The 25,802-nt window shown below is 39.6% G+C and overlaps 1 protein-coding gene across 11 annotated transcripts in view; it reads left to right on the top strand.

Moving 5' to 3' along the window:
- The window catches only part of CAPS2 (calcyphosine 2), a 50,083-nt gene that overhangs the window by 8,999 nt on the left and 15,282 nt on the right, over positions 1 to 25,802 (top strand). For 9 of the 11 annotated variants that reach the window (XM_070051466.1, XM_070051465.1, XM_051845692.2 and 6 more), the window contains 9 exons: positions 1,136 to 1,181; positions 1,269 to 1,394; positions 2,972 to 3,148; positions 6,291 to 6,413; positions 11,623 to 11,690; positions 13,752 to 13,871; positions 17,643 to 17,717; positions 20,349 to 20,444; positions 20,538 to 20,631. In XM_070051466.1, the coding sequence (XP_069907567.1) occupies positions 1,136 to 1,181; positions 1,269 to 1,394; positions 2,972 to 3,148; positions 6,291 to 6,413; positions 11,623 to 11,690; positions 13,752 to 13,871; positions 17,643 to 17,717; positions 20,349 to 20,444; positions 20,538 to 20,631 (925 nt within the window). The remainder of the gene's footprint in view (positions 1 to 1,135; positions 1,182 to 1,268; positions 1,395 to 2,971; positions 3,149 to 6,290; positions 6,414 to 11,622; positions 11,691 to 13,751; positions 13,872 to 17,642; positions 17,718 to 20,348; positions 20,445 to 20,537; positions 20,632 to 25,802) is intronic. The other 2 variants (XM_070051467.1, XM_008256808.4) reach the window with 1 other exon arrangement.

Genomic DNA, 25,802 nt, shown 5'->3' with positions numbered 1-25,802 from the left:
CCTTCCTCCCTTCCTCCCTTCCTCCCTTCCTCCCTTCCTCCCTCCCCCCTTCCCTCTTTCCTCTTTCCTCTTCCCTCTTTCTTTTGCTGAAGTCTGTGTCTAACCAATATAGTTGTAAGTGATGAGCCAAAATAGTTTTAATGTGAACATTGGCTGGTATTTTCATTTACTGTAAGCTGACAGGAGTGATTTCTTTGCTGAATTAAATAATAGTTGTGAATATTGAAACTATTTCCTTAGGTTTTTGTGCCATCCTCAATGTGAGAGCTACAAACATGATTCTATTTTAAGTTTAGTCTGCATTATTTTCATTTTTTTCACTACTTTTTTAAGTCTCCAAAATTAGCAAAATAATATATTGAATATTAATTCAAAGCACTTGCCAACTTCAGTATAAAAAAAAATCACACCATGGCTGATTTTAAGCCAATACTGAAATCAGAGATGGAAAGGGATATGCAACAGTATATTACCATACAGACACAGATATGTAAATAACCTCAATACCATATATTATTGAAGTCAAATTGTTAGGAAGTTATGAATTCTGAGTATTTCTTACCTTTGTTTCTAATATGACTTAATTACAAATTTATATAGTAATGGTTATGTTTAATAACAGCTTGAAAATTTCTTCAACTTTAACAAAAGCCTATGGCAAACCAGCACACCATTGGCTACCCTGTACCTTTTTAATATATGATGTAGCATATATGATTTTCAATTATTAAAGACTCATTTTAAAAGTTATAATGGGCCGGCGCTGCGGCTCACTAGGCTAATCCTCTGCCTTGCGGTGCCGGCACATTGGGTTCTAGTCCTGGTCGGGGCACCAGATTCTGTCCCGGTTGCCCCTCTTCCAGGCCAGCTCTCTGCTCTGGCCAGGGAGTGCAGTGGAGGATGGCCCAAATGCTTGGGCCCTGCACCCATGGGAGACCAGGAGAAGTACCTGGCTCCTGCAATCGGATCAGCTCAGTGCGCTGGCCGCAGCTCACCGGCCGCAGCGGCCATTGGAGGGTGAACCAACAGCAAAAGGAAGACCTTTCTCTCTCTCTGTCTCTCTCTTTCTCTCTCACTGTCCACTCTGCCTGTCAAAAAAAAATTAAAGTTATAATGCATAACTTATTTCTTTTAGGGTCCCACGACTTGATTTGGGAAGCCTTATTGACTCTGATGATGAGGTAAGTTTTGGTTATTATTTAATACAAAAAGTGTAAACACCATATTACATGTAGAATATAATAAGTATCATTGCATTTTATTTTTAGGATGATTATTCATATATTCCACTTAGTACAGCGCATATTTATTTTAATCCACCAAAGTCATCTTCTACTCTTGGTTGGGTCCCATCATGTCAAATACCATATACTCAGCATCATCTAAAAGAACTGGTTAGTATTTGTTTATTACCTACTTTAAGAATTATAGTATGCATCATTATTACTATATTTAATCTAGAAACTCCATTATGTTTAGTCTATGTTTTTCCTGGTTTAAATATTTTATTTAAAATATTAAAGTCCCAAATAACAATGTTGATGAAGTAATTTTACTTGGTTTTCATTTTTTCACATATCGAAATAATATTTTAAGAATCTCTCATAAAAGAATTTCATACAAAATTGACAAAGTACACCTTAATATGGAATCCAGGAATTTTAAAAATAAAGCAAAATGTTATATCAGATCTTACCAGTTTAAAATATAAGACTGATGGGCCCAGTGTTGTGGCACTGTGGGTTAAACTGCCACTTGCAATGCTGGCATCCCATATTGAAGTGCCCATTTGAGTTCCGGCTGCTCTGCTTCCAATCTAGCTCCTGCTAATGCTCTTGGGAAAGCAGTGGATACCCTGACACCCGTGTAGGAGATCCAGGTGGAGTTCCTGACTCCTGGGTTTGGCCTGACCCAAGCGTGGCTGTTGGTGGCCATTTGGGAAGTGAACCAGCAGATGGAAGATATCTCTATCTGTCTCTCTCTCTCTCTCTAACTCTGTCTTTCAAACAAAGAAATGAATAAATATTTTTAAAAGATAAAATGTAGGGCAATTGGGGTGGAGGTTTAGTGCAGTGGCTAAGATGCTGCTTAGAACACCTACATTCCACATCAGGCTACCTGGATTTGAGTCCTGGCTCCGCTTCAGGTACCAACTTCCTGCTAATGTGCAGCCTGGAAAGCAGCAGATGATGGCCAAAGTACTTGAATCCCTGTCATCTGCATGTGAGACCTAGAAAGAGCTCCTGGCTCCTGGCTTTAGCCTGGTCCAGCTCTAGGTTTTGTGAGTATTTAAGGAGTTAACAGGCAAATGGAAGATTTGTCTATCTTTGTGTCTCTCTGCATTTCAAAATCAATCAATCAATAATTTATACATAATTTTATAAAGAAGGTAAGATTTGTCTCTTGGAAACAGATTTCTACTTTAGGCTACTTGGATATTGCAGAGTAAGTATTCTTATTCCAAGGTGTTTCCTTGTGACATGTTTTACTTCAAACAATATCAGGTGTTCTATTTCACGTTACGAATTCAGGTTCTGACTGGTGTTTTATGAGTAGAGGCTTGCTTGTCTGTCCTTGGTAATCTTTCTCTTGAAGCTGGCTCTATTCCCATTCTCTGTCTCATTTTGGAAAATCACGTGTCTATTACCCTAGTCTATATCTTGCTGCTGTTTTGCCCAATAGCATTGCCTTATCTCTGTCCTCTGCTTTACACTTGGATATCCTCAACAATCTCCAACATGAGGTGGGCATATTCTTCTCTGAGCAATTATGTTTGCCCTGATCGATCAGTGATGCTTCAGCAGCTAAATGTTTTAAATATCATCTCTGTTTAGAGCACGATCATAATGATTTCTCTCTTAGGCATAAACACTAAGTGAAATGATAAGCCTGTTAAAGTCAATAACAAAAACTAATATTTTTTTTTATCTCTTTTCCTGGTGAATAACATGCATTTCTTTTTTATCTCTAGGACCAGGACATAATACCTGAAAATTTACCAGCACCATCAAGCAAATATAAGCTAAAATATCAGCAATATAACACTGAAATGAAAGAGGGATATAAACAGTATAGTCAGAGAAATTCAGAGAAGACAAAATCAAATGTTCCACATCCAGAGTCCCCAGGAATCAAGATAGATGACAAGGTAAGATGGGGAATTTTTCATGTGCTTTTGGCTATTTGCATATCTTCTCTGGAGAAATGTCTATTTAGATCATTTAAGCCTTTTTTTGTAATAACATTTTAATAGCTACACTCTTGGCAAATTTCAAATATATAGTACAGAATTCTTTTTTTTTTTTTTTTTTTGACAGGCAGAGTGGACAGTGAGAGAGAGAGACAGAGAGAAAAGTCTTCCTTTTGCCATTGAGTACAGAATTCTTAATTAGAGTTTACATTTGATATCTAGAACTCCCTCATCTTTTTTTTTTTTTTTTTTTTGACAAGCAGAGTGGACAGTGAGAGAGAGAGACAGAGAGAAAGGTCTTCCTTTGCCATTGGTTCACCCCCCAGTGGCCGCCGTGGCCGGCACACCAACCTGATCTGATGGCAGGAGCCAGGTACTTCTCCTGGTCTCCCATGGGGTGCAGGGCCCAAGCACTTGGGCCATCCTCCATTGCACTCCCTGGCCACAGCAGAGAGCTGGCCTGGAAGAGGGGCAATCGGGACAGAATCCGGCGCCCCGACCAGGACTAGAACCCGGTGTGCTGGTGCCGCAAGGCAGAGGATTAGCCTAGTGAGCCGCGGCGCCGGCCCTCCCTCATCTTGCATTAGCTTTCAACTGTTTTTAAGTTGGATTATTTATCTTTCCATTATTGAGCTGTAGGAATTCTTTTATATTCTGGATACAAGTCTTTTGTATCAAATGTATAATTTGTAAGTATTTATGGGTTGTCTTTTCACTTCCTGATGGTGTCATTTCAACCACTCAAAGATTTAATTTTGATGAAGTCCAATTTATTTTTCCTTCTGTCACCTGTGTATTTTGCTTTTGTAACCCAAGGTTGCTAACCCAAAGTTAGCATTTTGTAGTATTTTGTAATTTTTTTTTTTTTTTTTGACAAGCAGAGTGGACAGTGAGAGAGAGAGACAGAGAGAAAGGTCTTCCTTTTCCGTTGGTTCACCCTCCAATGGCCGCTGCGGCCGGCGCACCGCGCCGATCCGATGGCAGGAGCCAGGTACTTCTCCTGGTCTCCCATGGGGTGCAGGGCCCAAGCACTTGGGCCGTCCTCCACTGCACTCCCTGGCCATAGCAGAGAGCTGGCCTGGAAGAGGGGCAACTGGGACAGAATCCGGTGCCCCGACCAGGACTAGAACCCGGTGTACCGGTGCCGCAAGGTGGAGGATTAGCCTAGTGAGCCGCGGTGCCGGCCTAGTATTTTGTAATTTTAACTCTTACATTTAGATCTCTGATCTATTTTGAGTTAACTTTTTTTTTTTTTCAATAGTGTGAAGTTGGAAGGGGTGTGGAGTCTAACTTTACTCTTTCGTTTGTCTATCTCTGGTTGTCCCAGCACCATTTGTTGAAAAGATCATTATTCCCTACTGCATGATCTTGGCAACTTGTTGAAAACTAACCAACCTAAATGTAAGGTTAAATCAGTTCTTAAATGTTGATTCTGGTATTTTCATTACAGTCTTCTAAAACAGAATAAAATGTCAGCTTAAATGTTCTGGCAGAAATTATTCCCTGAGAATCTCTGTCACCAACAGTGTATTTAAGATGTAAATGACTCTGACAAACTTAAAAAAAAAAAACAGATGAATTCTTTATATTTATTTACACTGGTGTAATTTGGGGGACACACAGGGTGACTGTTTTACTAATACTGTAGCTTTTTCTTTAAATTTGGTAAGAGATCAGATTTTAACTGTCTGTATCCACCCCTTATGGGTGCTAACTGTGTATGGCAGTGGGTATATTAATTAATTTATTGTGGCAGTTATTACACAGTGAATATGTGTATCAAATCATCACACTGAAATATGTAATTGAATATTTGTTACATACAGTATGTAATATTGAATACATGAGTATACACTTTTCATTTGTCAGTAAACACCTTAAAATCTTAAAAAATGAAGACAGAGACTTTGGTCCTGAGTACATATCATTAACTGCAGGGGGAGACGATTACTTGGAAATCTGGTTTGAGGAGGTTAAGTCTGATATGCCAAGGGGAAATGTCACAGTTTTTTCATTGTAAAGTTTAGAAACAAGCTGAAACTAAATAATATCCCTTTAAAACTTGTTCTCAATCTAATTAAAATGCCCAACTTTGCTTTTACTTCAACATATCTCTGAATTAATCTGATTAATTCATTTTATGTAATGCTAGGTTAAGGAAATCACTATTTAGGAAAAACAGGTTCATTAGTGAATGAATGAATGAATAAAATTATAAAGTATCCTTATAGCTTGATTTCTAAGTAGTAAACACTTGAGGTTCATTATTCAGTCATCGGACAAATGCTTATTGAATGCACATGATATGGAGCTTGTCTGGCACCAGAGACATGCAGTTAAAAATGACAGATGAGGTCCCTGTCCTCATGGAACATACAGTAGAAGAGGTAGACAAGAAATAGTAAATAAATATATAATAGAATTTTACGTAGAAATTAAAGGTCAGTAAGGCAGAGTAAGAAGACGGAATGTGACCTTTCAAGGGCTATTTAAAGTAAGAATGAACCCTTGGAGAAGAACTCTTGAAATCTATTAAAGTTTTGACAAATTACTAACGTGTTGGGACATTTTTTTTTGGTTGTTATTAATGTAATCATAAGCACATCTCTTATTCAGAGAAAAATTTGGTATTTATCATTTTAGAATCTCAAAGGATTCTAAAGATTACATCCATCTTTTAGTACTTCTGAATTTAATTTAATACTCGAGTGAACAAGCCCATGTTTAATGTTTTTACAATGATACAACTTGAATAAAAATAGTTATGACAATTATGTTATGATCAATTATGATCACTGTGCATCAGACAGGTTTTACAATTGTTGGACATATATCATCCTGTTTAATCCTCTTCTTGATGCAATAGTTACTGTTACTAATTCCCATTTTGTCTATGAGTAGACTGAGGCTCAGAGAAGTCATCTAGCTAGAAAGTGGAAGAGCTGGATTCAGACACGGCAATCTGGTTGTCAGAGCCCCTACTCTTCCTGCCTATACAGCTAGTCTCTGAGATACTCAGTGACTACCTATTCTCATATTTTCTTAAAAGCAAATCTTTGAAATATATATGTGATGGTCCCTGTGTTGCTTTCATTTATAGTGTGTACAAGGCAAGGAGAGCAGCGTGGATGACCTTACAACTCTGGACAGGAAAGCCCTCCTACAGCAAGGTTTTGCAAAAAGCCCTTGCAATGCACAACACAGTGCAAGAAAATCAAATGCAGTAAGTCATCAGCATTTTTATTTACTTCGTAAGCCATTAAGATAATTTGCCATCCAAGACATTGCAGACTTGTAATTGAATAATAACTGCAGTAATTCTATATGGGCAATATTTACATCATCTGAGGTGAATATTTATTAATGTGCAAGTTGAGTTCATTTTCAGAAATGATTCATTTGTGTTTCATATATCTTATGCCTAAAAATTATCTTGAATCTTTGAGAGTTTGGAAAAATGTAGTTTGTACTGTCCAACATGTGAATTGCCTGCTAGTTATATTAGGAGGCTTATTTGGCTTCACTCTCTTTTGCCAAAAGTAGCCTGGTTATTTTATTTTATTTATTTATTTTTTGAGATTCATAAGCTACTTGTATGAGAAGTTCAAGCCAAGGAAGGCCAGAAACAAAATAATTTTTTCTTAGGAAAAGTGAAGAAAACTCCAGACTCATTATTAACTTTATATCTTTCACAAAATCTATTGCATTTATGAGTATTGCTTAGAATAATTCTGGTACAAGCAGATAATTAGGACAATTCTGTAGTGTCTTGGCATAAAGGGACCAGGCTCATTGCAGTTGAAGTCTATTGACTCTGCTTGGCACCCCGAGCTGATTAATATCTTAGGCATACCTACAAGTGATAGGTGAAATACCAGCATGGTGGCTCACAAGTCAGGAATATGCTGGTTTACGCAGCCTAAATAATAAAGCAATATGGATTTGAGTAGTCACATTATCATCACTGTTGAGAAGAAACTCAATATATATATTTTATTTGAGTCATAATATTCCAGGATCAACATGCTTCCAGTTAATAGCAGTGTATAATCCATCTCTGGGCCAGGTAGACTCGCTCTCTATGGGTGACCTAAGTTGAAAATTTGTTATATACTTCTTTTAATGATATAATATGCACATTACTTTCTGAATAATTATTAGTTAGATATTTATGCTTAATAGACCATTAGTGTTACCAGCATTGTTATGAAAACAAAAAAGCAAAGTGTTTTCCCAAATAAGGCTACTTTTGACCTATTCCTGAAGTAGTGTTAGATATGGATAATACCAATATCTAAGGACCATTGGATGTTGTTCTTGGCATTACTGAAAGCCACCTGAGTATTAGCGGGTTTCTTTTCCTTGTGATTCCATTGTTAATGGTGATGTATCTAAATGCAGTACCAAATAAATGTTCCTTTATTGTGGTACCACACGTTCATCTTCTTTATTTCCCCAAGGAAACTTTCAAGGCCTCTGAAATTAGTACTGATTTAAAAAAAAAAAATGTAAGTCAAGCTTCTTTAGTTTTTAACTCCTCAAATAAACAACAGAAGCAGTGAACCTCTCTATGATTTGTGTGTCTTTCTAGTCCAGTTCTTTTGTCAGTTTTCTGTGTTGTCACATCCTTTGAATCAGTGTGACTTCTGCTTCTAATAAGCTTTGTTTGCACAGACCTTTAAGCATGTTACCCGAGAGTGGTTCTAACTTTTTCCTGCAGAGTAGAAGCTACCATAAACCTCACCACAAGGTGGCCTTTCTGCATGGGATCTGTGGTGTTCATCCATCTCCCCTCTTTTAGCTGATTCTGGGTTCTACATCTGTGCTCTGGCTCATTACGGATGTTTTCTGTATGTAATTGTTGCATGTTTTAGCAAGTGTCCACTGTCTGCATTACCCTGAGATAGAACAGTACGCCTTGCTTTACCTGTAGGTTGCATGGTTTTTCTAGCTTCTTCATTGCTGTTTTAAATTTATTACTAAACAAAATTTTTTTTTTTTTTTGACAGGCAGAGTGGACAGTGAGACAGAGAGAAAGGTCTTCCTTTTTGCCGTTGGTTCACCCTCCAGTGGCCGCCGCGGCCGGCGTGCTGTGGCCGGCACACAGCGCTGATCCGATGGCAGGAGCCAGGTACTTCTCCTGGTCTCCCATGGGGTGCAGGGCCCAAGGACTTGGGCCATCCTCCACTGCACTCCCTGGCCACAGCAGAGAGCTGGCCTGGAAGAGGGGCAACCGGGACAGAATCTGGCGCCCCGACCGGGACTAGAACCCGGTGTGCCGGCGCCGCAAGGCAGAGGATTAGCCTAGTGAGCCATGGTGCCAGCCTAAACAAAATTTTTTATGAAGTATCATGAGCTTAGCAAATAGCACACAGCACAGATATGTTGCAAATGATATAAATGTTATATAGTGCATGTAGTGTGTAAACCAGGCCTTTTAAATTTTAACCAAAAAATTCAATTCAATTATAGGGAAAATCTCTCTTTTTTTTTTTTTTCAATAAAAGTACTGATTTATTTGAAGGAGTTACAGAGAAAGTGGGACAGAAAGAGAGAGAGAGAGAGAGAGAGAGATCTTCCATTTTCTGGTTCACTCCCCAAGTGGTTGCAATCACCAGGGCTGAGCCAGGAGCTTCATCTGGGTCTCCAAATTGGGTGGCAGGGGCCCAAGTACTTGGGCCATCTTCCACTGCTTTTCCTAGGCCATTAGCTAGCAGCTAGATTAGAAGTGGAACAGCTGGGACTTGAACTGGCACCCTTATGAGATGCTGGCATGGTAGATGGCAGCTTTACCTGGTATGCCACAACACCAGCCCCAGTAAAATTTATTTTTAAATGTTTATTTTTATTAGTTTAAAATTTAGAGAGAGAGAGAGAGAAACAGACAGAGAGACAGACAGTTCTTCCATCCACTGGATGCTGCTTGAATTTCCACAGCAGCTGTGCTGGGCCAGGCTGGAGCCAGGAGCCTGGAACTCAGTTGGGCTTTCCATATGAGCAGCAGGAATACCAGCATAGGAGCTATTGCCTGCTTACTTCCCAGGGTGCACACTGGCAGAAAACTGGAATCGGAAGCAGAGTTGTGACTCCAACCCAGGCACTCCCATATGATAAGCATGTCTCAAGTGACATTTTAACCTCTGTGCATGCCTCTAGGCTAACTTTTAAATAATTATGTCTTAACTTTTCCAAGTTTCTTAAAAGTTTTTATTTTCGTTGTTTTGTTATAACTTTAGATGCTCTTATTTGATATTTTGTGTCAGTTTTAGATAAAGCACTCTCTTCAAGGTTCAAAGGCCTGTATCTCAAACAATAATTTCTTACTTAGTTTTGTTTATTGGAGTGATTGATAGAGATGACAATAATTTACATTCTGAAAATAGAACAAGGATTATTTTGAATTCTTCATGTTGAAAACTTTGGTGTACTCCTTAAAAGAAACACTTTAGGAGTGGGGGTTGTGGAACACACACTGTGTTGAGCTGCTATTTGGAACACTCGCATCTCATATCCTTGTGCCTGGTTGGAGCCATGGCTTCTCTGTGCTTCTGATACAGCTTCTTGATAATGTGGCAGAGAGGCAGCAAATGATGGTTCAAGGACTTGAGTCCTTACCATCTATGTGGGAAACCCAGACGGAGTTCCTGGTTCCTGGCTTCAGCCTGCCCCCACCCTGGCTGTTATAGGCATTTGGGGATGGAAGATGTTTGTTTACTCCTCTGTCTGTTACTCTGCCTTTCAATAAATGAATACATCTCTTTTTTAAAAAGAAAAACTGAGGCCAGCGCCGTGGCTCACTTGGTTAATCCTCTGCCTGCAGCACCAGCATCCCATATGGGCGGTGGGCTCAAGTCCCAGTTGCTCCTTTTCCAGTCCAGCTCTCTGCTGTGGCCCAGGAGTGCAGTGGAGGATGGCCCAAGTGCTTGGGCCCCTGCACTCGCATGGGAGACCAGGAAGAAGCACCTGGCTCCTGGCTTCGGAGTGCCGGCCATAGCGGACATTTGGGGAGTGAACCAATGGAAGACCTTTCTCTCTGTCTCTCTCTTTCACTGTCTATAACTCTACCTGTCAAATAAAAAAAAAAAAACTTAAAAGAAAAACTGAAACATTTTAATGACTTTATAATCTCTTCATTGACTATATAATCTAACTTGCTGTTTTGGTGTAACCTAAAAAGTAGTAAAAATAGTTATACATAATAATAGTTTAATCATACCAGCAACTGAGAAACATTAATTAATATTTTTAAAATATTTTATTTATTTATTTATTTTTAAAGATTTATTTATTTGAAAGAGTTACACAGAGAGGAGAGTCAGAGAGAGAGAAAGAGAGAGAGATGTCTTCCATCCGCTGGTTCACTCCCCAATTGGCCGCAACAGCTGGAGCTGTGCTGATCCAAAGCCAGGAGCCAGGAGCTTCCTCCATGTCTCCCACATGTGTTGCAGGGGCCCAAGCACTTGGACCATCTTGTACTGCTTTCCCAGGCCATAGCAGAGAGCTGGGTCGGAAGTGGAGCAGCCGGGACTTGGATCAGCACCCACATGGGATGCCAGCACTGCAGGTGGTAAAGCTTTATCCGCTACACCACAGCACTGGCCCCAAAAGATTTTATTTATTTATTTGAGAGGTAGCGTTACAGACAGGGAGAGGGAGAGACAGAGAAAGGTCTTCCATCTGCTAGTTCACTCCCCAAATGGCTGCGACAGCCGGAGTTGAGCTGGTCTGAAGCCAGGAGCCAGAAGCTTCTTCTGGGTCTCCCACATGGGTGCAGGGGCGCAAACGCTTGTTCCATTGTCTACTGCTTTCACAGGCCATAGCAGAGAGCTGGATCAGAAGAGGAAGAGGAGCAGCTGGAACTCAAAATGATGCCTATATGGGATGCTGGCACTGTAGGCGGCAGCTTTACCTGCTATGCCACAGCATTGGCCCCTAATTAAGTATTATTAATACATTATATGTATATAAAAGATTATCATTCTTTTAATACTGGGATATTTTTGCTTGTTTTGCTTTAGATTGTTGAGAGAAGGTTGAATGATTCCAATTCAGTTTCAGATTCTTTACTGTGAAGTTTTAGACCAAAGTCTTTGTGTTTCAGCCTTGGTGTTCTTCTGAGAGTAAATTACAGTGCATTTGAGAGGAGAGATGTCACAGTCTCTTCCTTCATCCTGATCCCATAAAATGCACTGGAAGCTCCTAGAAATATATCTGATGATTTCTACCAAAATTGAAGTATACAACATTTTAAGAAAACAGATGGTGCTTTCATGTTAAATAGCTGGAAGTTAAATTTATTCATGATGGATAGTAATCAACTGTTATGAAAGAAGTTGGAAATATTCAATTTATGCTTTTGCGTAGATCTTTTGTATGAACTATTGTACTGTTCTGCTTTATGGATGATGAAATTGTCTTTATTATCTTATCAGGAAGTAGTGGCTGCAGAGAAGAAGAAACGAACTGTCGCAGAGCAGGTGCTGATAGATCACTTATCTCGGTGAGAGGCAGTCCCAGCGGAAATCCATTTAGAAAGTTTCGTTAAATTTCTTTCTCAAACACGACACCCACATCCTTGGTCAATCAATGAGTGGCTAACTCAGAGGCACCCAAATTTTGTTCACTATACTCTTTGTGTTTTAATCTTATTTTTCCAGAGCACTCTTTGATAAGTAGAAATACCTAACAGTTGTGTCTGTTATATTTGTTTTTGTCTAAATAATTTATGTATTAATTTCCTAACAATGTAATGAACATCTGAAAAAATAATACACATAGGCTTAAAAATTAATTTCATTCTTAAATTGCCACAATTGCTTGCTAATGGGATGGTTGCATCGTCTGGGTGCTACACAGTCTCTCAAATATTAGTATCATTTAGGAAGCTAAATGTGTTTGAGCTTTAATATTTTCCTTCTCTGTATTTTGATTTTGTCTCTGCCAAAAGATTTATTACAACTACCATACTGTGTGTGTAGATTATACATGGAATTGATAAATAAAGCCTGAGAATAGAAGAGTTGCCAGTTTTTTTGTAAATACCAGCTTTTAAATTGAGGAAATTAAAAAATTATGTTAATATTCATTTTCAGAGGAAAATTTGCTTCGCAGCTTGGCACACAAATAAACAAGATTTACAGTAAATAATAGAGATGCCTAAAGCTTTTTTCTTGAATGTCCTAGCAATTGAAAAAAATTCAATCAATTCATAAATTCTTTTATATATGAATTGCTGTTTTACTTCCATATTTTTTGAAGCCTCGTGATTTCTTCCTTTTTTCTTTTTTTTAAAGATTTATTTATTTATTTGAAAGACAGAGTTACAGAGAGGCCGAGAGAGAGAGAAAGAGGTCTTCCATTCGTTGATTCACTCCCCAGATGGCCGCAATGGCCAGAGCTATGTCAATCCAAAGTAAGGAGCAAGGAGCTTCTTCCTGGTCTCCCACGTGGGTGCAGGGGCCTAAGGACTTGGGCCGTCTTCTACTGCTTTCTCAGGCCATTGCAGAGAGCTGGATCAGAAATGGAGCAGTCGGCACCATATGGGATGCCGGCACTGCAGACAGCCCCTTTACCCGCAATTCTAAAGCAACAGCCCCATGATTCTTTCTTAAGAAATATATACTCAGGGATGGCACTGTGCTGTAGTGGGTTAAAGCCGCTGGTTCGAGTCCTAGCTGCTTCATTTCCAATCCAGCTCTCTGCTATGGCCTGGGAAAGCAAAGAAGATGGCCCAAGTCCTTGGGCCCCTGCACCCATGTGGAAGGCCTGGAAGAATTTCCTGGCCCCTGGCTCTGGACCAGCACAACTCTGGCCGCTGCAGCCATTTGGAGAATGAACCAGCAGATGGAAGTCTTCTCTCTGTCTCTACCTCTCTCTGTAACTCTTTCAAATAAATAAAATAAATTTTTTTAAATAAAGAAATATCTACTCATTTGTTCTTTCAGCCGATCATCAAATCTGCTCAGACTTGAGGTTTTTCTAGGCACTTAGGACCAAACCCAGAGAGGGCAATATTGCTAAGGATGTGTAGAAGCTTAGGTTTTGATGAATCATGAAATGCAGGCTGGTTAGGGGGACATGTGAGGTTGTAAAGATATAACCTCTTTTTTATCATTAAATACTGCTATTCGGTTTATAATAACAATCCGAAACCACAAGGTGACTCCTATGTCCCCTACATTATTAATTGAATTTCCTTTCATATCGTAGGGTTACTTTTAGCTGTTTGTATTTAAAAATATTACATATATTTGACAAGGCAGAGAAAGAGAGATCTTCAATCTGTTGGTGCACTTCCCAAGTGCCTGAAACAGCCAGGGCTGTGCAGATTAAAGCCAGGAGACAGGAACTCCATCTGTGTCGCTCAGGTGGGTAGTAGGGGCCCAAACACTTGAGTCATCTTCTGCTGCCTCACTGGATGCATTAACAGGGAGCTGGATCAGGACCAGAGTTAGGACTACATCTCAGACACTTCGATATGGGATATGAGCATCCCAAGTAGCGGCTTAACCTCTTGCCCCCATTATCACCTTTAATTGTCAGAATTTATGTTTTCCTACAGGGCTGTAATCAGTGATCCGGAACAAAATTTAACCCTGGAGAAGCAAGAAAGTGCTTGTGTCCTTCCAGATTCAAAGGTGGCACCTCTTCGATTTAGGAAAAGAACACTACATGAAACAAAGTAGGAATATTTTACTTGTATAAAATGAGAATACTTTATGTTATGAGTGTGATTTTAAAATGTGCTTCAGTGTCTAACTTAAAAAGTTCTTGGCATTTGTTTTTGCTTTTTTCCCCCTTTACGTGTAGAAGTTGATGTTTTGGAATTCAGATCCCATTTCTGCCATCTTAAGGTATTGAAGTCAATGCCATATTCTATTTTCTTTGCCCTCCAGGGTTTTTATTTGTAACTTAGGGGAAAAAAGCCACAGCCTTCAGAGATAATTTCTTTTCTTTTCTTTTTTTTTTCTTTTCTTTTTTTTTTTTTTTTTTTAACAGGCAGAGTGGACAGTGAGAGAGAGAGACAGAGAAAAAGGTCTTCCTTTGCCGTTGGTTCACCCTCCAATGGCTGCCGCATGGCCGCCGCGGCCGGCGCGCTGCGGCTAGTGCATCGCGCTGATCCAAAGCCAGGAGCCAGGTGCTTCTCCTGGTCTCCCATGGGGTGCAGGGCCCAAGCACCTGGGCCATCCTCCACTGCACTCCCTGGCCACAGCAGAGAGCTGGCCTGGAAGAGGGGCAACCGGGACAGAATCCGGCGCCCCAACCGGGACTAGAACCCGGTGTGCCGGCGCCGCTAGGTGGAGGATTAGCCTAGTGAGCCGGGCGCCAGCCCAGAAATAACTTTCAAGGATATTTCAGAAAGTTTGTGTAGAAGTGGAATGATAAGGTGTTTATCTTGGTGCCAAATAATTTTTGAAATCCATGTTTAGTTTTTTCATAATGTACGTTTTCCATGAACATTTTGAAGATGTCTCATATGTGAATGTGTGGTACATCATAAGTGAGATATTTGTATGCAATTTATACTATTTAAATTTATTCATATAATATATAGAACAGTTTATATCACTGATATATTAAAATTAGTAATGTATAAAAGTTTTATTTTTTCATATTTTAAATTTGTGGCTTATTAAAGCTGTGGGTTGGTATTTGCTTTTGTAGTCCTGTGGTGCAGTCCACTTAACTTGTTAAACTTGACTGGTGGTTGACATCTAGCCTGAGCTGTTAATCAACGTAGAAAATCCACTAGTACCAACAATAACTCTTTCATATTTTCAGGTGACTGTAGTTGTTAGTACTTTCTCATTACTTTTGTCTTTTAGGCTCCTTATTTTCTGGAAGCCTTTATATTCTTTCAAATCTTTAAATATTTGACGGTATCATGTATTAATTCCTATTACTTCTGCTAACAAATGACCACAAACTTAGTATTTTGTTCTACTACAGTTTTGGGGATAGGAAGGAAGCCTAACATCAGGTTGTTGATAGGGCTGCACTCCTGCTAGAAATTTCAGGGTAGAATCAGTTTCCTTGATTTTGCGGGTTGTAGGGGTAGCCTTCATTCCTTAACACATGGTGTCTTCTTCCCTCTTCAAAGCCAGACGTGGCTGGTAAGGTCATTCTAGTGCCACAGGACTCTGACACGCTTCCTCTGTAAAAGTCTCTCTCCCTGTCTTCCTTTAATCTAGACAGCTGTGATGGCAGTGAACCTATCTGGTTAATCTGTGAAATCTCATTTTAAGACTCTTAGTTTAATCATATGTACCACAGCCTTTTCATCATATAAGGTGACATATTCACATGTTCCAAGGATTAGGATGTAGATGTCCTTGAGTGGGTGCTCATTTATCTATAACACATCCAAACTTTCCTTTTTCTGAAATAAACTATTATTGAGAGAAGTACACAAATTTTAAGTGTACTGCATACGAATGATAAATTATATTCAGGTACCAAACTCCTGGATCCAAAAACAACTTCCCTAGTTTCTCAAAACCTCCCCTATGCTGCCTCCCACTAACTGTCTATTTCCTTTGCCATATTAGCTTAACCTCTGTAACATCAGATTTTAGGACTGCCTGATTACGAACTAAAGTTCATAAATGAAATCACAAAATTTGGGTACTTTGTGTCTGGCTTCATTTTCATTCCTAGTTGTATGTGTGCATTTGTGTATCTTTAAGATGTACAACATGATGTTTTAATATGCGTGTTCATAGTGAAATGCCCCGGGCTTATTTTATTCAACACTATGTTTGTGAGTTTTATCCATGCTATTATTTGCAATTGTCTTTTTTTCTCATTCTGTACAGCATTTCGTTGCATAGAGATGCCACTGCATATTGATGTACATTTGGTTACTTATGGATAGTGCTACCATGAATTGTCTTTTGCATGCCTCTTGATGAGCATATGTATTCATTTTGGCTCAGTATAATTTCAGCAGAAGATTTGCTGGCCCATTTAGTATACATATGTTCAACTCTAAAAGATACTGCCAAAGAGTTTTCCAAACGGTTGCTGTAATTTACACTCCCACCAGTAGCAGTATGAGTGTTCTAGTCACACCACATCTTTGCCAGTGCTTGATATTGTCTGCCTTTTTCATTTTAATTCTTTTTATGGATGTATATTAGTGATTTTAGTTTATGTTGACTGGAGACTTATAGAATTAGGTATACTTCCTTTGGCCATCTAGATATTCTGTAAAATTTTCATTCTGATCTGTTGGGTTGTCTATCTTTCATATGGAATTATGAATTTGTTCAATGTATTCTGCATAGGAGTCCTTTTACAGCTGTTATTTGTTGCCCATATCTTTCCCTAGTTTGGTAACCTTTCCATTCTCCTGATTATACCTTTCCTAAACACTGAAATTAGAAACAAGAGTTTTTAATATCTTTCAAAAAATCCAGAAATAAGAGTTTGTAATTTTAATGTAGATCAGTTTACCAAACTACTCCTATGCTACTAATGCCCTTTGTCTTAAGAAAACTCTGCCGGCTGCAAAGCCACTTTTTCTTTAACTTGTAATGCCACTGAAGTCATATGTCAAATTGTCATGGATGCATGGTTAGTTTCTAGCTTTGTTTTCAGCTTCATCTATCTATGCACATGCATAGATATTATCCTACATTAATTAGTATTACTTTTTATTAAATATCTGAAGCTTGTTTAAAAGTACTCTAGTTTCATGAAAAATTATATAGGGTTTTGGTTAAAATTATTGTATTTATGGATTTCAAGCTCTTCCTTGTTCATTCTTTCCAAAAGAAGAGAATTCTGTTTCATAAAATTGGCAGCAGGGATTGGTACCTATAGTGTAGGTCACTCCCTTCCTTTTTTTGAGAGGCAGCAGCCTGCCAAAGTACACATTCTGACCTATTCCCTAAATTTTACAGGCTCCTTCCCCAGTGACCTTTCACATGGTGGTCTGATGGAGGTTCTCATCCTTCAGCTGATGGATTCAACAGCAGGACTCCTTCTCATGCCACTCTCTTGTCAGGACAAAAGGAAGTCTTCCTGGAAGCTCTTTGTCAGAGCTGGGTCACTTAAGCATCCCTAATGATGAGGAGCTAAGAAAGCAAGTTCTATAGTGGGAGGGAGGCAGAGCGTAAGAGAGTTGGAAGTGGCTTCTGGGTAGCTCTGTGACAGCACCAGCCACACAGGTGCTGTCTCTGTTCAATATTCATTTTTCAAAGTACTGGGAGATTATGATACCAAAATCACTGATGTGCTATATACCATATCGCAGAGTGATTTCTCCTGTGTCTTCACTATTAGCAATCTGAAAAAAAATGAACAAAAAAAGATCTTTAGACTTTCATCTTTATCTAATCCATACTGCTTTAAAATATTAACATAACCTTTTTGTATGTTTATCATCTAGGTTGACTATAAGTACCTTAAAATTATTGACAAAATGTGTTTTTTTTTTTTTTTAAAACAGGATCAAAACGCAATCTACATTAACTGAAAATGTGCTTTCTCATAAAGTGCAATTTGATGGTAGGATCATAACAAGGTAATTTATTTAATTAAATGTTTTATCCTATGATTATAAATGCTTGCTCTCTTAAAATCGGTATAATAGTGAGTTTAGATGAATTAGTCACATTTAAATTAAAAATGTGAATTTAGAAAAAGTGATTTTGGTTAACAAAATAACAAAAAATAACAGGAAGTATGAACTTGTAAGAAAAACACTTTAATTAAAAATTCTAAAGTCATTTTAAATGCTTTTTAAAAAGCATATCTACTGATTTAGTCCCAAATACCTGCAATGGCCAAAGCTGAGCTAGGTAGAAGCCAGGAGATAGGAACTCAATCCAGATCTCCCATGTGGGCTGCAGGAACCCAAGTACCTGAGGCATAAACGGTTGCCTCCTGGATTGTGCATTAGCTGGAAGCTTTGTGGAGCACAGCCAGAACCCTAACACAGGTACTCTAATATGGGATGTGGGTACATCCTTGGGCAGCTTAACTACTAGGCCAAAAGCCTAACCCATAAAAGAATTTCTTTTAAAGATTATTAGGGGCCAGCGCTGTGGCTCACTAGGCTAATCCTCCGCCTGCAGCGCCGGCACCCCGGGTTCTAGTCCCAGTCGGGGCGCCAGATTCTGTCCCAGTTGCTCCTCTTCCAGTCCAGCTCTCTGCTGTGGCCCGGAAAGGCAGTGGAGGATGGCCCAAGTGCTTGGACCCTGCACCTGCATGGGAGACCAGGAGGAAGCACCTGGCTCCTGGCTTCAGATCGGCGCAGCACCAGCTGTAGGAGCCATTTGGGGAGTGAACCAACGGAAGGAAGACCTTTCTCTCTGTCTCTATCACTGTCTGTAACTCTACCTCTCAAATAAAAAAAAAAAAAAGATTTATTTTAACTATTTGAAAATCAGAGTTACTGAGAGAGAGGGAAAGACAGTGAGAGAACTTCCATCTGCTGGTTCACTCCCCAAATGGCAGCAACGGCCAGGGCTGGGCAACAGAAGCCAGGATCCAGGAGCTTCTTCCAGGTCTCCCATGTGGGTGAGGGGGCCAAAGCACTTGGGCCATTTTCCGCTGCTTTCCCAGGAGCATTAGCAGAAAGCTGGATCAGAAGTGGAGCAGCTGGGGCTCTAACCAACACCTACATGAATACTGGTGTTTCAGGTAGTGGCTTTACCTGTTATGCCACAACACTGGCCTCCAGAAATGAATTTTTAAAATATATATATATATAAAACTAGTAAAATATATAAACTACTTTAAAAATTAACCTTTATCTAATTTTAGATTATTGGTAGATAGAATAATTATAAAAGGAAGATGGTTTTTCAAATTATGTTAATTTTTAAAAGTTTTAACTGACACATAAAATTATACATACTTTTGGAGTAGAATGTGATATTTTAATGCATGTGTACATTACATAATGTTCAAATCAGGGTAAACATCTAGCTCCTCAGACATTTGCCATTTGTTTATGGTGGAACATTCAAAATCCTTTCAGGAAGATGAAAGTTTGTTTGTTTTAAAGATATATTTATTTGAAAGGCAGAGTGACAGAAAGCAAGAGAGACAGAGATCTTCCATCCACTGGTTCATTCCCCAAATGGCTATCACCACCAGGTCTGGGCAAGGTCAAAGCCAGGAGCTAGGAACTCCGTCCTGGCATTGCACATGGTAACAGGGACCCAAGTACTTGTGCCTTCATCTACTGCCTTCCGGGTGCATTAGCAGGAAGCTAGATCAGAAGCGGAGCAGCTGGAACTCCAGCAGTCACTCTAATATGGAATTCCAGCTTTCCATGCAGTGGCTTAACTTGCTGGGCCTCAACGCTGGCTCCTCAGGAAACTGGTTCTTAAATCTGTTACTTCAGTCCTATAAGCTTTGAGTAATGTATAATGGGACTGGGAGTGGTTTGTGTATGTTGCTAGTGAAATGTGTGTCTTTAAATTATTGTACTTGTTCAGTGACTAATTTAAACTTTTCTATGAAAGAAAAGATAATAATGTATAACTTTGTTTTCTTCAAGCTCAATATTTAAAATATATTTATTTATTTGAAAGGCAGGGTTACAGAAAGAGAGGGAGAGACACACACAGAGAGATAGTTTTCATTTCCTGGTTCACTTCCAAATGGCCGCAGCAGCTGAGCTAGGCCCGATTGAAGTCAAGATCCAGGAGCTTCATCTGAGTCTCCCACATGGGTGACAGGGGCCTAAGCACTTGGGCCATCTTCCACTGCTTTCCATGGCACATTAACAGGGAGCTGGATTGCAAGTCGTGCAGCCAGGACTTGAACTAGCCCTCAGATTGGATGCTGCATTCCAGGCAGTGGCTTATCCCCTGTACTGCAACGCTGGCCCCAAGCTCAACATTTTTTTTTTCAATCATCTTCTGTCTTATTTTAAAAGTCTATGTTGAATTAGTAATGATTGTTGAATCAGTAATCCACATTGTGGTATATACATATTCATATCAGTATAAATAGCTTTTTTTCTTCATCCAAATGTCGCTTATACTGACACTGCAGAAGCTGTGTTGTGCTTTCCCTACAGCTTTCAGAATCTTCACTCACTGCCACACACTCAAGGGAGTTATTCCATCCGTCTTTGAAATGTGCTGGTTTAGGATTTAACTTAAAAATAATTCTTTGATAGCAATTCTTATTTTTCTAGAAATGGACGTGATGCTTGCAGAGAGCTGATTGGATTCTTTTTTACCCATGACCAGTCCCTTACAATTTATGAATATCGGCAATTTGGGAAAAATAGGTATGACATAAAACACTGTCAGAATTCTCAAAAGAGTTTACTTTGGAGAGAAACTGAGTAATGGGACTTTTCTTTTTTTCAATTAACTTGTAGAACAAATGTGCTTCCTTTTATTCAAAAGAGCATTTATAGTCATCAGTGTGGACGAAGAAAAGGAAAACAATACCAAGTTGGTGATTTTTATACTGTAAGTTAAATGGGAGTACACAAATGTTTACGTAATGCCAGATAATGGAATTTGTGGAGTCTTGTGGAAGTAGAGTGTCAGGACTTCTACATGTCAGTTTATTTTTTCTCTTCCTATCTAAACAGGGAACCAGTATGTGACTGGGCTAAGGGCTGTTGTCTCCCCCTAGGAGGCTCTGCTTTCGAGATTCCCAGTGCTCTGAATCTGAGAATAGCATATATTACTTGTTGAACCCTCCTCCCCAATTCCACAGTACAAGTTGTGCCCAGGAGAGCCTGTCTCTTGGCACTTTTAAAGGTTCTGTAATTGGGTAAGAGGCTACCTCAATAGCAGCAGGAGTAATGGTCCTCCTAAAGCAGGCTTATCCTCTGAAGATGCATGGTTTCCTCCACATGGATGAGCGCTGGCCTCTGGAGAGGTCATACAACTGAGAGCCCATTCTTATGACCTTTCCAATCTTGGAATACTTGGGGCAATAATATATGACTGAAGGGTGCTCTACTATGAGTAGATCTTTTGTATAGATAATTTATTTTTATTTTTATTTTTTTGACAGGCAGAGTGGACAGAGAGAGAAAGACAGAGAGAAAGGTCTTCCTTTGCTGTTGGTTCATCCTCCAATGGCCGCTGCGGCCAGTGCGCTGCGGCCAGCGTGCTGCGGCCAGCGTACCGCGCTGATCTGATGGCAGGAGCCAGGTACTTCTCCTGGTCTCCCATGGGGTGCAGGGCCCAAGTACTTGGGCCATCCTCCACTGCACTCCCGGGCCACAGCAGAGAGCTGGACTGGAAGAGGGGCAACCGGGACAGAATCCGGTGCTCCGACTGGGACTAGAACCTGGTGTGCCAGTGCCGCAAGGCGGAGGATTAGCCTAGTGAGCTGCGACGCCGGCTGTATAGATAATTTATATAGTGCTCTTCATGATTAACATTTGACATCATCCACAGCATTTATTCATGTAACAAACATATTCATGTGCTCAGTAGTGGAGTTAGACTAACAAATACATCAGACCAATTGTTTTTGTGGAGTTTTCAGTTTAACAGGAAATATAGCCAGATAGGAGGGGCAACGTGAGACCAGACAGGAGTGATGACAATCCAGTTTTGTGAGATCAGAGATGGCTTCCTGGAGAAAGTGCCATCTGACCTCCACTAGGAGTTATCTAGGCAGGGACAGGGAGAAACGTGAGGGAAATGCTTCCAGGTGGAGGAGGCAGCTTGTGCAAAGTAGCATATGGCTCATTTGGAGAGCTGAAAGTAGTTCCGTCTGTCTAGAATATAGAATTCAAGGTAAGAGTTGGAAGAGATGAGTCAGAGCTTACTGGAATTATGTTAAAGATCTACCTAAAATGTGTTGGGGAGTCAGTGAAAGAAGAGGGGCGTGGGAGAAGAGAGGTGACATGACTGAGTTTCAGTTTAGAATGATCTCTGTGATTACACTGTGGGGAGGACTAGATACACAAGGACTGGATATGATTGATTCAGATTAATCTAGGAGAGTGATTATGGCAACGTGAATGAAGCAGACGGTTGAGGCAATGATGCCACGTAGAAATTTTTATTTTTAATCTTGAAAAGGTAGAATTGCTAAGACTTGTAGAAAAATTAGGGGAGATATAAGGGGGAGTGAGGAAAAGCTAGGTATCCTAACCTTTGATTAAATACTCTATACATATGTCATGCAAGTCTGTGTGTTAACACGGAGGGGAAATCAGTTCTGACTTCCATTGCACAACCTGCAGAAAGAATGCTAATGCCTATCCAAAGATTAAAGTTATTTGTAGCTCTGAGGTGCTGTCTCCAATCATTTAGTGTATCATCTGATTTATTCTCACTATCCTGGTTCCACATTACTTTGAACAAATGTTGAACCTTGCTCCCTTTTACAATTCCCATGGTGTGTGTCTGGTAGGGGAGTGAGTACACATGAGCCAGACAGAGCAGTCATACAGAGATGTGCATATTGTAGCAGGGTAAGCAATTTAAAATTCATTGTTTGAAGTCCCTATTCTTAAAAATATGTTCCTTGAATATTTCCCATGGTTGAGACCCACCTCTCACTTTTGTGATTCTTCCAGCTATTCCCTCCCCTTAATTATCAATTTATTTAGTGTAGAAATATATGAATGTATCCTATTTTACTGTGTGTGCCTTTCAGATGATGCAATGGAATTTATCTTTTCATTTATATGTGCCTAATCTTTTTTTCTCTGTCTCTCTGCCTTTCACATAAATAAAAATAAATTTATAAAATCCCACTGAAACAAAGAAAACTTGAGATATGCCCAGATCCTTAATGAGTGGAAATTGAAGGAAAGAAGAAATTAATGCAAAAGGGTCATGTTGCTTATAAACTTATTTCCATGCTACTGACAGTTGTAGCACAGTACACCATGTTGTTAATAGTTTCCTGATGACTTTTCCAAATGTCAGTGAGGTGAAATATTTGCTCACTGAGGAAGAGCACAAACCTTTAACTTTGAAGTCTTTGACAGATTTTGTAGTCAAAGTGATATTGGAATATGGGGTGCCATACAGTATCATTGTGTGCTTATTAATAAATTCCCAATATTAATAAGCCTGTGTGGGTTCTTGTCTAATATTCAGAGAAGAATTCCGAATACTGGCATAAATAAACAAGGCAGCATAAATTTTAAGCTTTTTATTCAGTGGGAGAAATGCATAGGTGAGTGAGGGCCCTATCTATAAGAAAGAGAAATCTGGATTTGTTACAGGGGAATGCAGGGTTCTTGTCTTTGCGCAAGAAAGAATTCAAGCATGAGACAGAGAGTAGCAGAAAGTAAAATAGCAAGGTTTATTAGGGTAGGGACTTTTGTAAGAACAGATGGGCACCAATCCAGACAGAACCTGAGAGAGAGTACCCAGTCGCTCAGACTGGGGAAGAGCAAGGTTACATGGTTGAGTGGAGAGAATACACCTGGGCAGGCCAGGTGGGTGACTCAGCAGAGAGGCAGAGGGCTGAGCGTGCAGTCCAGTTGAGGCTGGGGATTTTTAAGGGGATGGGTCTTTGTCTTTCTACATCTTCTCCTCCTGGAACAAAGAACTTTTTGGATGTAAATACTAAAAATTCCTTTCTGAGATTTCCCCCTGAAGTTATAAGACAGGAGGAAGCCTGGCTGGCATCACCCGGGTTAGAGGAAGGATGATTATCCGGTAGAAGGGCCAGGGCTTTTGAAGTGCAGATACTGGGCTGCACCTGGAAGGTTACTGGGATGACTTTGAGATGCATATGCTGGACCTAGATGTCAGCTCCTTAGGCCTTTGTCACACACACATAAGCTCATATGTAACTTCCTACCTAACAGATTCATATCAGGAGCCAGCCACGTGGAGGAGCATGGCAGCATGGGACCACAATGGCAAAAGGCCAAAGAAAAGAAAAGTGTGGGCCTACCACTTCCCAGGCCTTTCATCCACTTCCAAAGGGGAGTGGTTAATTAACCTGATTGGCTGTTGAGCACACAGGTGTGGTCAGGTAGGGGCATGAAGTCACACAGGGGTGTGGTGAAGGCGTGGTCTTCCAGCTCACAAACGTGATCAATTTTATCCTGTATGCCTGCCTACATCAAAAGTTTAAATCTTTATTTGAAATTGAGAAATATTAAAGTTTTTTAATTTTTCCATCTTTGAAAACCAAAGCAAAATAAAATTTTTTCTGGAAAAAAATTGGCACATTTAATTTACTTGTTGGAAATTAGCTTTCTTGGGGAAATATCCACATCTATTAAACTTCAGATTATGCCCCTAATAGATTCAGTAGAGCAATGTGCTTTGGGAGACAGAAATAAAATTTTAGTCTTTGGAATACATAAAGATTATAATGTTTTCACTCTGTAATTATTTTGCCACAATCTATTACGTTCTCATTTCGATAAGTCATTGTAGTATTTCCATGGCTATGTGAAAATGGTCTCAAAGTAATCTCTTGTCATAGAGAAACTTGGCAGAGACAAATCTGTCTTGCCCTTTTCTTTGTAATTTGCTTGATATTAATTGCATATATAAGATTACCTGTTAATGAGGGGGAATGATAGCTTTGTACATTTTTCAACTGCATATTGATTATTTTCCATTATTCAGTGTTTTTAATACATTCATATGCATGAGATAGCCTTGTATTTCTGTGTGACACCGAGAAACGCTGTAAAGCAACAGGTCTTCAAAGTCCTACTTTGTCAGTAATGTCTTGATCAGTCTTAACTTTGGATGTTAATTGAGGTAGCAATTTGAATTTCTCCCGGATTTGACCTATGTGTCTTTAAAATTAAATATCAGAAAGTTGCCAGTGTTAAAAATAACATGTAGTACATCTTCTTGAAGTACTTCCAACTTTTATCTAGTTGTTGTCGTCATAGAAAATTGTGAGGAGTCAAATGAGTCATAGGTAGTCAGGGGATCCCAGTGGAATTTGGGGTGTAAAATATTTGCTTCTCTCCCCAAAGTTATCTTTAGCAAGAACAAACAGGCTGCCCTCCTTCCTTCAGAATCTCCAAATTTACCATGGGAATAGCAAGGGAGCTCTTCCTGAGCTCACAGCTCATTGTGAAAACAAGTTACCTATCCCACTCTTCTGGATGGTCTTTTTTTATCCTGAGCAGGCCAGACAGGATGGAGAACTGAAAATCAGGCCTTTTATCCCCACCTGGTAACTGAATGCCAATCTCATTGTCAAGTGTTTTTTTTTCCTTCGAAATTGTACTTAAAAAGCCCACTATGACCAGTCCCTTTGGGGTTCTTTCCTCTCTTGGAAGCCCCCCTTCTTGCCGCTCCTGCTGGAGATCCTTGATTCTAATAAATACTTTTAAATCTCTTTGCCATCTGCTTGGAAATTCTTCTTCCATGTGAGACAAAGAACTGAGGTAACAATAATTTCTCCACCACCGTTTTCCCGTAGCAAAATGAAAACCTCTGCCTAGTTATTGAGGCAGAGAGGAAGCTGCCCTCTGGGAGCGCTTGTTGTTTCCAACTTCATCGGAATGTCCTCCTCAGCTTGGCAGATCCTGAGGCCGTCTTTAACCTTAGCTGTGAAGCTCCACTTCATTGATTCTTGCTTTCTTAGCTGAAAAATATTTTAAAGATTACTTACATGGTGGGTATTGGGGAAACAGAATTAAAAAGAAAATTTTCTCCCAAACCAGAAAACATACGTG

This window comes from Oryctolagus cuniculus, chromosome 11 (assembly GCF_964237555.1).
Source record: "Oryctolagus cuniculus chromosome 11, mOryCun1.1, whole genome shotgun sequence".
Classification (NCBI taxonomy): Eukaryota; Metazoa; Chordata; class Mammalia; order Lagomorpha; family Leporidae; genus Oryctolagus; species Oryctolagus cuniculus.
The sequence above is the reverse complement of the archived record's forward strand: the minus strand, read 5'-3'. Positions and strand labels throughout refer to the sequence as shown.